This window comes from Falco punctatus, assembly GCF_963210335.1.
Source record: "Falco punctatus genome assembly, chromosome: 6".
Taxonomy (NCBI): Eukaryota; Metazoa; Chordata; class Aves; order Falconiformes; family Falconidae; genus Falco; species Falco punctatus.
The window spans coordinates 29,382,735-29,397,206 of NC_137585.1; the positions used below are offsets into that span (position 1 = coordinate 29,382,735).

Sequence of the window (14,472 nt, forward strand, 5' to 3'; positions counted from 1 at the left end):
TACTGGCTGGATGAAACACAGGACAACCAAAGGTGAGGAGAAAAAGGGACCAACACAAAACATGCTAATCGTCTTACCTGCACAGTGAAGTTGTAGAACTCCTGGCGTTTGCTCACCTCCATGAACGCCATCGTTAGCCCCTTCTCAATGCGCCGGCTAAAGTTGCAGAATGCAACATCCACATTCCGAGGCACAAACTGAAGCACTGAAGGCAAAGAGTACACGTTATTCCTACAGACAAGTACTTCCACAAGAGAGAACAAAATGAGCAAAAGAATCCACAGGAGTATCACTTTTTCATGGAATTCAGGACATATTCCGTCAAACACTGGCTAAAAATACAACAGAAATAATTTTGTATTGGTGCAGTAAGTTCTCTACTCAATATATATTGCAGCAGTAATTAGACTAGCAAAAAGTATTAGTGACAAAACACCCACTGTTTTCCTCTTGTATACTTGAAGACATCCACTACATACATGCGACTAATTTTACATGACACTGGTCAAAACTAGACACTGATCTGCCACACTGAAATCCTTAGTACCCAATGGATCAATGAAAATCTTAAAGAAAAAAGCAACAAATCTCTTCCTCATAGCTTGAAATTGAGTTTAGCTTGTCTAAAAGACGATTGGGTCCATTAATATACATTATCAGTCTAACAATTGCAAAATACTTAATCAGGAAACAATCTTTTATATCTAGATACATACATCCTAGTCTTTCACAGGAGAGAAAAAAAGCACAGAAAAGAAAGTGAGCACAGAGGAATGCATGTACATCTGTGGATTTCCTGGTATCGTCTTACCCAAAGACATGCTGTGATTAGGTTGTAGACTAATAGCAATGTTATACAAGGTTCAAGAACAGAAAATATGTCTACTCTCTATCTATATAACCATGTTAAGCAGAAAAAGACATCACACCTGCACAATTAAAGTGATGTCTTACCACACAGTTATTAACAGAGCCGAAACAACAGAAGAAACATACCTGAACAAAAGTACTATGACATTTAATAACACTCTGCCTATATACTCAGTTCCTGTCACTACCTCATTATGCAGTCAACCAACCAGGCAGGTGGTTTTGTTATACAAATAGTGCCTGAAGATTTTAAATTATACCATTGACTCTCAATATCTATTACATGGGTAGATATTTTACTTCAGATTATTAGTAGTCATGGGCTTCACAAACTGCTGCCACGGAAAGCTGAATACTACATGAGCAATCCTCCTGCTCACATTATGTATTAGCAGCCAATCCTCCTACATTATGACAATTCTAAAAAATAGCACTTAACATGGCATAATTTGAAACTTGACTCAAGCATTATAAAGTAGCTGCACTGTATGAGTAAATTCTTCACAGATTTTTTTTTCTCTTCTCACATTCTGAAGCAAGAGAAAGAGCACGCCTATTTTGCAACGTGCCAAAAAAATTTTCCTGAATAAATCATGAAATTATGGGGTTAACCACTTACTATTTGCCATCTCTCAACCACAGATCCAGCAAGTATTTCGCTAACAGCCAAGAATGAATATTCACAGCAGAACTCAGGGTTCTGACTCAACCTTGCACACCTAATCCCAAGTGAAGAAGTGTGAATCGCTATGAAGCTACACGGCCTCTTTGAGTCACGAAGAACTTACCTGTCTGAACTTGGAATCTGTTATCTGGCACAGTGAAAGAAGGATGCAGTGAGAGGATCATGGGGGCCTCACCACGAAGAAGACTGCTGTTCACAAGCACATTTATGACAGCTACTGCCGTGTAAACAAAAGGACCAGATGTCACCAAGAAAACAAATTTGGGGGAAATTTTATAAACCTACAAAAAAAAAAAAAGAAAGAGAAATTTCTTCAGCGTGAAATCTGGCAACACTTTAGACCTAGCCTCACACATTTCAAAGCCATAACATCAAGAGGTAGGAAAATGCAGTATTTATTTTTCAAAGACAGAGCAGAAGCACAAACACTCCAATAGAGCTGTGCCTTGCAGCCTCTGCTCCAGTGCATCAGAGACGCAACTCCCATGTGCTAGGTGTGCCTACTAGAATCACTTATGTACAACACACCAGTCCCAACACTTCTTGACTTATCACATCCCAGCATAGCAGGCACTACCCCTTGCCTGCATTCCCCTGGAGTACATAAGAGTTCCCATACAAAATTGCTGTTTACTTACTGAACCACTTACATAGCTTCTGCATTTCAGTCATACACTGTACAGTGAATACATTCCTATATCGTTCACATATGACATGCAAGGAGCAAAATAAACATAAGCTGTGCTTTATGGATATAATTTTCACACTAAAGAATGCTTTCTTTCAGAGAAAACTATATACTTATTTCAGCACAGTTATCCTCTTCCAACTTATCTTCTAACTTTGAGTCTTCTTAAAAAACCCGAGGAGCCCTAGTCACCATGTAAAAGAAGTGGGATTGTAAGTTAAATATAAACCTAGATGACTGTTTCCATGCAGCCACTCTTATCTACCAATTCTCTGTCACCTAAGTAAGAACAAACTGAAGGCTTTTATTTGTTTAAACATATTGCAGCATCTTCTCTCCTTCAGAGAGATTCTCTCAATATCAAGGACACTTGTTTCCCACCTTTCCCCTCCCCACCCTCTTTGGTTTACTCCCCCGGTTTGCTTTATTTACCTAAGGTCCAACACAATGGCCTCACAAATCAATAACCAAAGCCAGAGACCCAAAGATTCTGATAAATGTGCACTCCCTAGACAAAGAGATGCTAGCACCTTTCAGGCTTTGTGCTGGTGATGGGATACATTAGATAGACTTAACTTCAAGATCAGCCTTACAGAAAAGCACAGCACTACTTAAATGGTGACCCATGTGTTCCTTACTGGTATTCCTGCAACAGTGTAAAGTGATGGCAATTGCTGTTTAGATGAGACAGAAAGCAGCTCTTTCCTGTCCTCTATGAACATGCATTTCAAATAGATCATCTTCACCAGAAGAAACTACTTCAGTAGCAGAAAGAAATAAAAAAAATAATAATCTATGCTGCTCATTATTCATTTCTTTCTTCGTAGCCCACAAATATATGCAACATCCAGCTTTTATTTTAAATAGATTTAGACCTAGAGAATTCAAATTTAATTGATATGAATAATATGCACAGCTCTTTTCAGCTCCTGTTATCTGAAACGTTATCCTTTTATCTCAGGATGAAGTGATCTCTGCAGCTTCAGTTTGTCAAACAGAAACAGCAGTTATAATGGGTAAAACATGCCAGAAGAAAGTTGCCCATTACTTGCAAAGGGGACTACTTAAAAAGGTGAGAAAAAGGGGACTTAGAATCACAAATCCCAGTGACAATTTGCTGGTGATTACTAAAGCAATATATGCTGAGGAAGAGAGGTTTAGTGTAGCCAGCATACACATATGCACTAGCGTCAGGTATTTCAGACAAGAAAGCAATCCCCTGTTAACTCAGCTGTCTCCACCTCTGACCTGCTGCAATGCACCATCAACACAATGAAAGCAGTCTACCCTCAACACCCCCCTGGAATTTTGCATTGACTTTTTTGTCATAACTGCTAATACTGTCCCCTTTGTGCTTCACTGCAGCAGAAAAGTGACAGCAACTACAGAAGAATGGAAATATAAAAAACAACAACCACCTTTTAAGTGTAATTTTGAGGTAGGTAAATTAGAACTACTACAGGTCAAAACAATAGCTATTTCTGCTTGTGTCAAGAGTTAGCACTCTACAACCTAATTCAGATGACAGAAATAATATAGTCATGTCACTATGATGCTGTCTACAAGCTAATTCATAGAGAAGTTTGCAAAGTTATGTAGGATAAATGAGCACAGCTCATGCCTCTTGATTCATGAATGGGAACAGCTCCTCTTGGCACAGTCCCAACCATTCAAAAGCCCAGCCGTCCACCCAACCCTCTTGAAGGTTTCACCTCTACTGCCAGGACAGTTAGATGCTAACAGATTAGCTAGCTGAACCACCACATTTTAGAGTGACACTTACTAAAGTAAACAAGCACAAATTTCTTATATAAAACAAGTACAAACTTCTTAACATTTTGGGCCAGAAAGCCGGAGAATCATGCAAAACTCCATGTGCACTTTGGAGCCATTCCCACAGCAAAAGCAGAAACCTTCAGTAAGAACAGAGAACCCTTACACCACCTCGAGAAGCCATCCCTTCTCCAAAGTGCAATGGCTAATCCAACTCTGCTGTTTCCAGGGAAAAACCTCTCATTCAAAAGAGAGTGCTTCTACTACAGAAAGTTTCCAAGCCTCCATTCACTAGAGGCTAGAAGAGAGGGGGAATCATCACTGTATGCTTACTCTGTGCCTTATGATGTTCCCTAAACATTTGCTATTCATTATTGTCTGCTAAAATATTTGATTAGACACAACTTTGCTACAATCTAATTCATGCTTACACTCTACTGTACTATGCTGTGTAAACACCTGGCAGAAAGCATAAACAACTGATTTCCTTACCACCACCTTATTAAGTATCCCATAAAGAGCTTGCAGAGAGCATTTAACTTCCTGAAGATGGACTACAAAGGCTCACAGGTCTTAAAAATGAAACAAAGCTTCTGCTTCTATGCGCTTTAGGATCCTAAGGCAACAATTCTCTCACCATTTTTATGCACCTGAACAATACCAGCCAGAATTCCAGCAGCCATGAATAGTGATGAAATCAGTGCAAGCCCACAAGGTGGCATCTTTGAAGGGAGCATTTAACTGCCTGACAGTGAACTGATCTTACTTTAAAGGCAGAGGTTTACTAATTTTGGATTACAGAAGCCAATAGGCTAAGGACGGCCCCCAAAACACACATTAAATACAGCAACCAAATGACTGAGGTATACATTATGCTGCATGATAAAACTCCAAGCCCAAATGAAGCTGGCAAGAAGCTTTTTCCTGTTGGCACAAACTTAATGGCACCAGGGGTCCCAGCAGCAGGTCACTGCCAACACTATTTTATTTCACACCCCAGTGCAACAGAGCTAAGTCAAGGGAACACTGTATAATAGATCTTATCCAAGTGTCATAAGGTTTACATTAGCGTAAGTTACCAAAAATTTCTCTTATTCAAACAATAGGGTCTTATTCTTTTGCAGATGCAATACAATGAGACCAGCTGGAAAGAACTTTAAAATTTTAGGTTATTCTCACTTTGCTGTAAGGACTTTTTCTAGGAAAAAAATGACAAAAGCTTTTTTCATTAGGCAGGATTCAAGTCTGCCTCTTTTTTTTTTTTTTTTTTTTTCCACTTCAACAATTCAGAATATTGGATATAATAAAGACACAGAGACCAAAAATTCAACTGAAAAAGTTGGAGGGTGGGGCGGGGGGAGTTTTAATCAGTGTTAAACTTGTTTTGCATTTCAGCAGCAGTTATATCCATTGTTGCCATGGATTTTATTTTTAAAGCATGCATTACTACAAAGTTAAATTTAACAAGACTGTCTCCTGATTTACTGTGCATTACATCACAGCAAGGGAACGACATCTGTGAGCTGTAATAGGAGACACAGTAAAAAAGTAGCTTAGAGAAGTGCACAACTTTACCATAACTTGCAAATGTACACACGGTTCCAGAGTACTCTTGACTAACAAAAGTCAAGTCTGATTAATTAAGTTTAGCAATACACAAAAACTCTGTTTAAAATTTTGCATTACATCACCACTCAACATATTGATACTATAGACAGCTCTTTTTTTAAAAAAATAACAGTTTTGTTAGTACTCTACTGCTAGAAGTGAAGACATTTGCTAGTGATTATTTTTAATGGAAAACCAATACCCAAGGCATCACAAAGAACACATATGATAGCAGCATTCTAGCACAAAATAAGCATAACTGATTCCACAGAGATGTTCTCTCCTTTTGATAAAAAAGAATTTGCAATGAATGAAGCCAGACTAACTGCATTATTTATAAAAACAGTTGCTTCTGAGAAGCCTTAGGGCCAAAACATCCTATTGAGAGCTTTACAAGGCAATAGTGGGCATGAAAGAAAGGAATTTAAAGGGCAATAATATAAAGAAGCAAGATATCAAATGTTTGTTTCAATCAACCTTCAGATATTTACCAACGGATTTTATCTTACTGCTATTACTGTAAGAAAGGGTAAGCGCTTCCATATTATTGAGGCATATAAGGTCATTAAAAATTAGTGTAGTTCATCATGAACTTTTGACTTCTACTTGACCACACCCATTTGCAAAATCTAAAGGTATAATTCACAAGCCACAAGAAAAATCTCTTATTTACAAAAAACCCTAACATGCTTATGGGCAGGTATTGTTAAAGGACTTAAACTACATGTATTGCCACACACAGCGGCAGATCACTGTGGCTGAAGTTTGGCAGAAATTTGTAGCGCTCCTATCCTGACTGAGTAGTAGAGAGGTTTATTCTCAAACATCAGACAGGAGTTGTTTAATTATTGAGTGCAGTGATTATGGCAAGAGCTGTCAAAACACTTTCTCCACACAGATCAGCAACCAGAAGTTAAAGGCACCAAGGGATTCTGTGCATGGAGAAACTCCAGTTATGTTCAACAAACTGCTACTTGACTTCGTAACGAAAATGAGATCATAGACTCAAAATGTGGCGCTGAGCTATCAAAACTGGACGAATGCAGACATGAAAAATTGCAAGTGCAGCTAGCTGAACCTGCACCTACACCATTAATTCCACTAAAACATTAAATTTTGTCCCCAGTGTTTAAGTATCTGATTATATAGCAAAGGTACCTCCAAACTACCTCTGCAGTCTTTTCCTCTCAGATAGAGGGTTTGAGACAAGAGGGGGGAACAAAGCCTTTAAACGTCATCTGAACCAAACACTCACTTTGAGGTTAGGAAAGAACACTGAAATATTTTTCAGAGATGATCCCTTGAACATCAAAGCAGAAGAAGCTTTCAAAAAAAACCCAAAAAACAACACCCCAACCCCAGAGCACAGCAATTCCTAGCCCTGTGAGTGGAGGATGGACAGGAGTCACACCTACTTGAAGGCTTAAAAATAACATCTTACCATTGCATACCTGATTTTTCCCCCCTTTTCCATCTGCCAAAACCTGCATATGGGATTTCACCATCTCCCCCTGCAAGTGTTGATGGCCTCACTTAAAACACAAAATAGCACAACCCCATGCAGAAGGTTTTGCTGTATTTAAGGTGCTAAGTATATATAATCAGATAGCAAAAGAAACAGAACTCTTTAGCAGGTATTTTGGAGGGTAAAAGCTTTTCAATTCACCAGCCAAAGGAGGTGAGCAGTAGAGGCTGGGCACTGCTTGCTCACCTCTGCTAAAATCAAGAAAGGTCTGTCCTAAAAAATGATGACATTCCAGAAGTAAAAAAAGCTGATTTTATATTTACATTAAAAAAACCCAAAACATGACTAACATTGAAGTCAGAATAAACCTCTCTCTGATAATAGTGCCACATGGGTCGTTTTTAAATCACTTTTAGCCCGGGAACTAAACCCACTATCATATTATATTGATCAAAAAGTACTTGTACACACTTCATACCACTTACCTCCAGCTCTACTGATCGCCTGAACTGAACTCTGAGCACTTCTCTGATGGATTCACTGACATTTTGTAGAACAGCTCTTCGGGCCAACACTGGAAATTAATGTCCGTCAGTAAATACATTTTAGCTTCATCTGTTGGGCTTTGGTTCAAAGCTGCATTTTCAATTGTGCAATGCATGAAAAAGCAGGCAATGAGATCAACTGCATCAAACAGGTAAGACAATGGACAAGGAAACAGGTAGAGGTGTGAATGTATCCTAAAAAGTGACAGTACATACAGTTTAAGGATCTCCAGGCTTAGTTTCTCTTTTGTTTTGTTTTTCCATATCTAGTATCTTTAGCATTCTAATAAAAGAATCTTCTGAAGAGCCACTGAGGCATTCAAATAGGATCTGAAAGTCACAGCACATTCAGTCTGACCTGTGCACAATGAGCCTGCTATCATAACGCAGTTAAAGTTTTGTAGGCAATGCATGGAATGCAGATGAGGTCAGAAAAAAGCCACAGAAAATATGCATCTACTTTTCTCTTAAATAAGAAGTAAACAAACGTGATATTAATTACTGAAAGCGATATATCGACCAAATAAGAAACTGTTTAAAACTACACACCCGTATGCATATCATGTCTGTTACAGTCACACTTGAGACTGTGACTATGGTCAAGGAAACAACCAAAAAGCATCATGTTGTCATCCTGCATTTACTTTCCTTCAGTAACGTGCCTACAAAACTACTCAAATTACAGGTTAAAAAAAAAAATAATCTTCCTTATCACCAGCATAGCCAGCTCCCCTTCATATCTGGAGGATGAAATTATGCTCATTCTGCTTTACATATTACAGGTAAATCTTAATGGCAAAATGTGTTGTTTACCACAGAACATGCAGCACTTCCACAGCCTCCCTGGATTAGTTTGCTGGTATTGTTTTGTTAACAAGCTAGGAAGAGGTAGGAAAGCCCCCAAAAAGCAAACAGATGCAGAGACAATTAATTTTGAAACACACTAAAAATCACTTTTTCTGGTTACAAACACACCAAATCCAATTGGAGTAAGTATGGAACAAGGGAAAACTTAAACATAAGCTAGTATGGTAGAATTATAAAAATGTTAACAAAACCCAAACATTTTTTAAACCAACTCTCCTCTTTCACATTACAACATTACCTCACATGCAGGTATTTTACAAACAGCAGCAACAACTGAAAGGAGAAACTTACTCAGTCAGAACATTTAATAGGTTGGCAGAACAGTACCATGACAGTAATGTGCATTTACAACCCATGAAATGACAAAGCAGTCTCTAACTCAGCATACTTGTATATACGCATCAGCAATTTTAGAAGACAATTTCATTCTCTGTGCAGCGCAACATATGTAACTCACTACTGCAACCAACTTTGTTCAAGTGAATTGTATTATTTACAAGAATAAATGAAAAAATCAATGCTTTTTACAGCTGTTTTGCCTAAATTTACACCGTGTTTCTTTGAGAGATTCACTAAGTTAATTCAACATCTGTGATTTAGCTAGGGGTCATATTACAGTAGCTTCTGAAAAACAAAATAAAACCGTTAGGAATATCTTACCTGCAGTGACTAAGTAAGCATCGGGAACCGTGATGTCGCAGACGTAGGGTTGCCTGGTAGTAGTCATGGCAGAGGTTATGACCATAGGTGCAGATGGAGTAGCGGTCACCAGAGGGGTGGAGGAAAATGTCCCCAGGCTGCCTGCAGCAGTCGTGCCATGGCTGCCCACAGCACTGGTGGCAGTGGTCGTGGGGACAGTGGTGGAAGCAGTTGATGCGTCATTACCAGCAGTTACACTGCTTCCTGCTGGAACTTCATATCCAGTGGGAGGGCTGGGAGTTGGAGGAAACTGCGTGGGAACAAACGATGCGGTCACGGACAGAGATGCTGTGGGAAAGGGCATCATGCTGATGGTGTCGGCACGTGACATCAGGTTGTCAGTGTCTGAGGGAGGAAGGGCTGTGTGGGCACTGCCCTCGCTGAGAGATGTTAAAAGCAGACTGGGATTAACTGTAGCACCAATATCCTCATCAGAAGCCAGAGCAGTTGAGAGCAGAGATGAAGACACATTTAAGACAGGAGTTGCCGGAAAGATAGTAAACAAAGAGATCAGATTTGTTTCATTGAGCAAGATGCTGCTGGTAACGGACTGGATGTCAGAAGCAGGCAGCACCAGGGTAGGAACCACGGAGTAAGAGGTGGAGAGTGAAGGCTCCAACTGAGAGGTAGCTCCTGTAACAACTGAGGTAAACACAACTTCAGAGCCCGCTGGCAATACTGAGGGTGTTTCCAGGAACACAGATGACTCAGAGCGAAGATGTGATGACAGTGTTATTTCAGGAACATGTGCACCTGGAACAGAGGATGCATTTGAATAAAAGTACGATGTTTGGTCGAGAGGGAACTGAGAAACCTCGCCATCAGTGGCAGAGCTGACAGTGGTAGCTAAGTCCCAGCTGGAAACATTCTCAGAAAGTACTGATGTCCCAGTCAACAAGGTCTGAGGTAAGAGAAGTGATAAATCACTTTGCATGGCAGAGTAAGAATTTAGTGCAGCCGATGATAGAGACAAGTAACTAGGTTCAATAAGAAATGGTGTTGATAAAAGACTGGATGAAAAATATGAAATATTTAAAGAGGGTTCCTCCCTTGTAGACGTCCTATCAAGCAAAACCACAGATTCTGATGGCATCAATTCTGGCAACTCCAGCAAGGTTGTACGACTGACTGCAAACGATGCTACCGGCTCACTTGGGATGAAGGTAGAGTCAAACAGAACAGTAGTGGCACCAGTCAGTCCTATGTGAGTGCTTGGTGTCAGCAAAACTGTTTCCAGAACAGGGAGGGAAAACTGGGCAGAGATATCCAGTGATGGTCCTCCAGGGAGCTGATGGTAGGAAGGAGAAATTGTTATAGGTGTTCTAGTGTTAAGGACAGTGTCCATAGTGCTTAATAAAAACATGCTTGAATCGGGCATTTCTGTGTATCTTGAAGAAAATGAAACAACTGGTCGTGATGGAAAAGAAGTATCAAAAATCTCAGGTGCAGGCTCCTCTAATTCATACCTGTCAGCAATTATAGTTGTAAATGGAGTTATGCCTTGTACTTCAGAAGCTTTGATGGACAAAGTTTCAGCATCATCACCTGAGCCCATATCATGTTCTGGGGAAAAGCCTGCTTCTGGCAGAAGTGAAACTGAGTCACAATACAGACAAGAACTGTATGATCTCGTGAAAGGCACTGGACTCATGAGCTCACTGACAAGCTCTGATTGACTTGGTATTTCTGAACTGGCAGGCAAATTTGGTGCTGTACTGGAGAATTCACGTGTAAACAGGCTGGTATTAAGAACCATATTAGAGTCCAAGGAAACGGTAGCTGAATGAAGCGGGAAAGAAGCAAGCGGAAGACTAATGGGAAACAAAGCAGGCTCCATACTGGGTGGTGAAGCTGGTGTGGCCCAAGGAATGCTTGGAGTGGGGTAGGTCCTTAGACTGAGAGTTTCTGCTGCCCTGCTACTCAAATCGGTGTAAACATCACCTTGCAGGCCTGCACTTTGTGCTGTGGCATCTGGGGTCACAGGGCTAGTCTTATCCAGCAGCTTGAGATGAAGAGGCGAGCCTTCTGAAGCAGCCCTGAAAGGCAGAGCTGTTAAACTTGCATTTATGTTTTCCCAGACTGCAACTCCTGTCTCTGAAGGAATGGAAGTGAAATAAATAGCTGTATTTGGAGGGTACAACGGCAAGTCTCTGCTTGCTGTTAGCATTTCACTATCTGGTACAAAAAGCTTCAAGTCTGTAAGAGTATTACGCTGTTCAGGGATAGCGCTCAATGGAGTCTTTTGCTGTGCTGTTTTTGAGATACCATAAGGTGAAAAAAGGACAGAAAACGAAGGTGTTAGCAACACAGTTTCTAACATTTCTCTTGGTGGCTCTACTGTATTAACTGAGTGATGATCTGTTAAAACTGTGAAAGACTTAAGTGGAGGAGTCCACTGTGCCTTTGGAAATGAGCTAATAAATTCATCGTCGCTTAAGAACGCTTCATTGCTTGTTACAGGGACATCTACCAATGGTGTATTTTTCCCTTCTGAAATCCTGATCATTTCTTCTTGGTTAAATAAAGTCACATCAAAGGGAGTGGTAACTGATGATAAAACCATTTGAAGGAAATTACTTTCTTGGGATGCCAAAGTACTTTTTGCTAAGGCCATTTGTGTCCTGCTGCCTGATATGCTTTGGTGCACCTTTGAGTCCATTGAGAAAAAGGAAAAATTTTGCTGCTCCAAGGATCTCTCATCTAAATAAAGCAGGAGAGAGAGAAAAACAAAACACAAAACCCACCAGATTAGCACAAGCAGTAAGACTGCAGCGAGTGAATGTTACACACAGTATGTCTGGAGACAACTGCCCAGAATTCAAGGGCTAAGACAAAACCTCTCAGTATGAGAAACACCTCCCATGAGCGAGTCAGCACAGATAGTAAGATTCCCTGTGAAACACCATTCCCTGGAAGCAAGCAGGACAATAGTAACTCCTCTCTCTCTGCACCTACTTGCCTCTCTACAGGAGCACTCCTGCAAATCCCATGGAAGGACAGAAAGTGGCTCCCTCTTACTTATACAAGGCGACAGTGCATTGCAGCTAATGGTCTCACAAAGGAAACAAACCAAAAAGGATAACAACAACGCAAGGAAAACTTTTGCATAACTTCAGGTCTTCTGCTTTCCTTTAGTATCACTTCATTTCCTCCAGTTTTATTATTTCTTAATATTAGGCTCGCTAGCATATCTGTTCTGCTTCAAGGACCAGATCCTCCCTCTCATACCACAAATAAGTGACACATGAGAAATGAAGATGTGTTCCCTTTACGTAACACTAACATGGACCTGGTATCAGCTACAAGAATTCACCAGTAACATGTCCACTACCTACATCGTCAGCCATTCATTTAACTTCTGGCCTTTTAGCACTCAGTGACAAATTGCTTCATTACACAATTGCCATCTTTATTCACAACCTGCTGCAGGAGTACTCTGTTTATAGACCACCTGTACTACAATTTTCACTGCCCCAAGTTTACAGAATTCAAGTAGTAATAGCTGGGTTCAAACACAAAGGAGAAAAAGCTAAGAATTCACCAGCTATTTTAACAAAATACTTGCAAAAATCATATATATCATTTGCAGAACTTTACTATAATTCCTCCTCTCTGGCAAAAGTGTTCTCGAGGTTACAGAGAAGATCTGCATATAAGCTTTTTTCCAGCCATGGATGCGTTTTGCAGAGAAAAGGTTGATTATTGCTTGAGTACTTTTCTGAAATGTCAAGACTAGATTAATAGCCTTCAGAGCTGAATATTAAAGGAAATCACAGAAAATTGCTGCAGGATATTTTTCAAGGATACGCACAAAGGCTTCATCCTTAAATTATCTATCCCACTTGATCACCCTGGTTTCATATGGGAGTGTCCACACAGTGCTGCTGGAACCTAACAGCAACGAACATTAAAAAGACCGGGGAGGGGGGAGAGAATCCCATCCAGTTAAACCACCAGGGATCAGTTTAAAAGAAAAATGAACATTCACAGTATAAAGTGCCAGACAGTGCTACAGTACACTGCTCTACTGTAACTACACTTGTAACACTTTAGAGGATACCTTGAACTTAGTAATCCATGGTGGATCTGGCAGGAATAGCTCGCCTATCTGTATGCACCATTGTCAGTCTAACAACATTTTCCAAATGTGATAAACTGCTGCATTCATCCCCTCCTCCCTTCTCTGTTTGCTGAATTACTTGACACTTTTCAAGCACTGACATACCAACTTGATAAATTTTGAAGCTGCTGATCTGAAAAGTACAGGAATTAATGCAGAGAGCTAATACCACTGTACCACTGATCACACCTGATCAAATATGAGCACTGTGATTACATACTTTATTTTACAGACCCCATGCACAATGTTTTGCAGCATTGCAGATACTATTCTCTGAAGTAGTCCCAATCCATTTTTCCCTCCCGAAACTCACTGTAGGCATTGCCAGCTTTATGATGCTTAGTTGTGGTGTGATGATAAAATATACTGCCTTACAATGCCCTCAAGGCAAAAAAAAAAAAAAAAAAAAAAAGAAGAAACAACAGGTACACCCTTGTAAAAGCTATGTAAGACAAATACACAAGCCCATCCTTGACTTCTTCCATGGAGGTCAGCTGTTTGAACACAGCACAGTGTGGCCACCACAGAACAACAGCTTTCACTACCAGTTAACATGGGCAACAGACAAAGCAGTTCCTAGCAAGCACAGAATCAAAACACAGACCCTGATCCAGCCCCGTTTGATTACCAAAAGCTGTTGAACATTTCTCCTCACTAAAAGTCTCCCTAGCCTCGCTTCTTCCTCTGACTTAGGATTCCAGCCTTTATTTTTCTCTTTGTGACGTCTTGAGTAAGCAAGGAGTTACTAAAGGAAAAGACTTAAAAGGCTATGAAACAAACGCCACCGCAATGGATCACTTCTCTCCCTATATGCATGCACAATTCCTTTTAGCCAGCCCTGTAAAATCCAGTCCACCTTGGTCACACTTTGGACACCTAGCACTTGCTTACAGTGAATTCCACATTGCAGGCAAACATACAAGTTCTGCATCACACGGCTTCCTATTGTAAATCCCTGCAGCAGCCATGCAAGACAGCTGTGGTAGCTTCAACACCGCACGCATGGTAAACTTGCAGTTGCTACACATGACAGTTAATATGACCGGCAAAGATGAATACATAATAATTAGCAGCTGCACTCTTCATCACACATCTCCACAAATCTTTGACCCAAAGCTAGAGGTGATTCCATAAACAAAACAGTTTCACTGC

At 40.3% G+C, this 14,472-nt stretch overlaps 1 protein-coding gene across 4 annotated transcripts in view; it reads right to left on the minus strand.

The window, feature by feature from the left end:
* The window catches only part of KIAA1549, a 172,476-nt gene that overhangs the window by 68,664 nt on the left and 89,340 nt on the right, over positions 1-14,472 (minus strand). For all 4 annotated transcript variants that reach the window (XR_013929140.1, XM_080393555.1, XM_080393554.1 and 1 more), the window contains exons 2-5: positions 9,162-11,900; positions 7,575-7,663; positions 1,659-1,836; positions 78-205 (exon numbers count right to left, since the gene is read on the minus strand). Coding sequence is in view for 3 of the 4 variants with exons in the window: in XM_080393555.1 (XP_080249681.1) it covers positions 78-205; positions 1,659-1,836; positions 7,575-7,663; positions 9,162-11,900 (3,134 nt within the window). In the remaining variant the exon portion in view is untranslated. The remainder of the gene's footprint in view (positions 1-77; positions 206-1,658; positions 1,837-7,574; positions 7,664-9,161; positions 11,901-14,472) is intronic.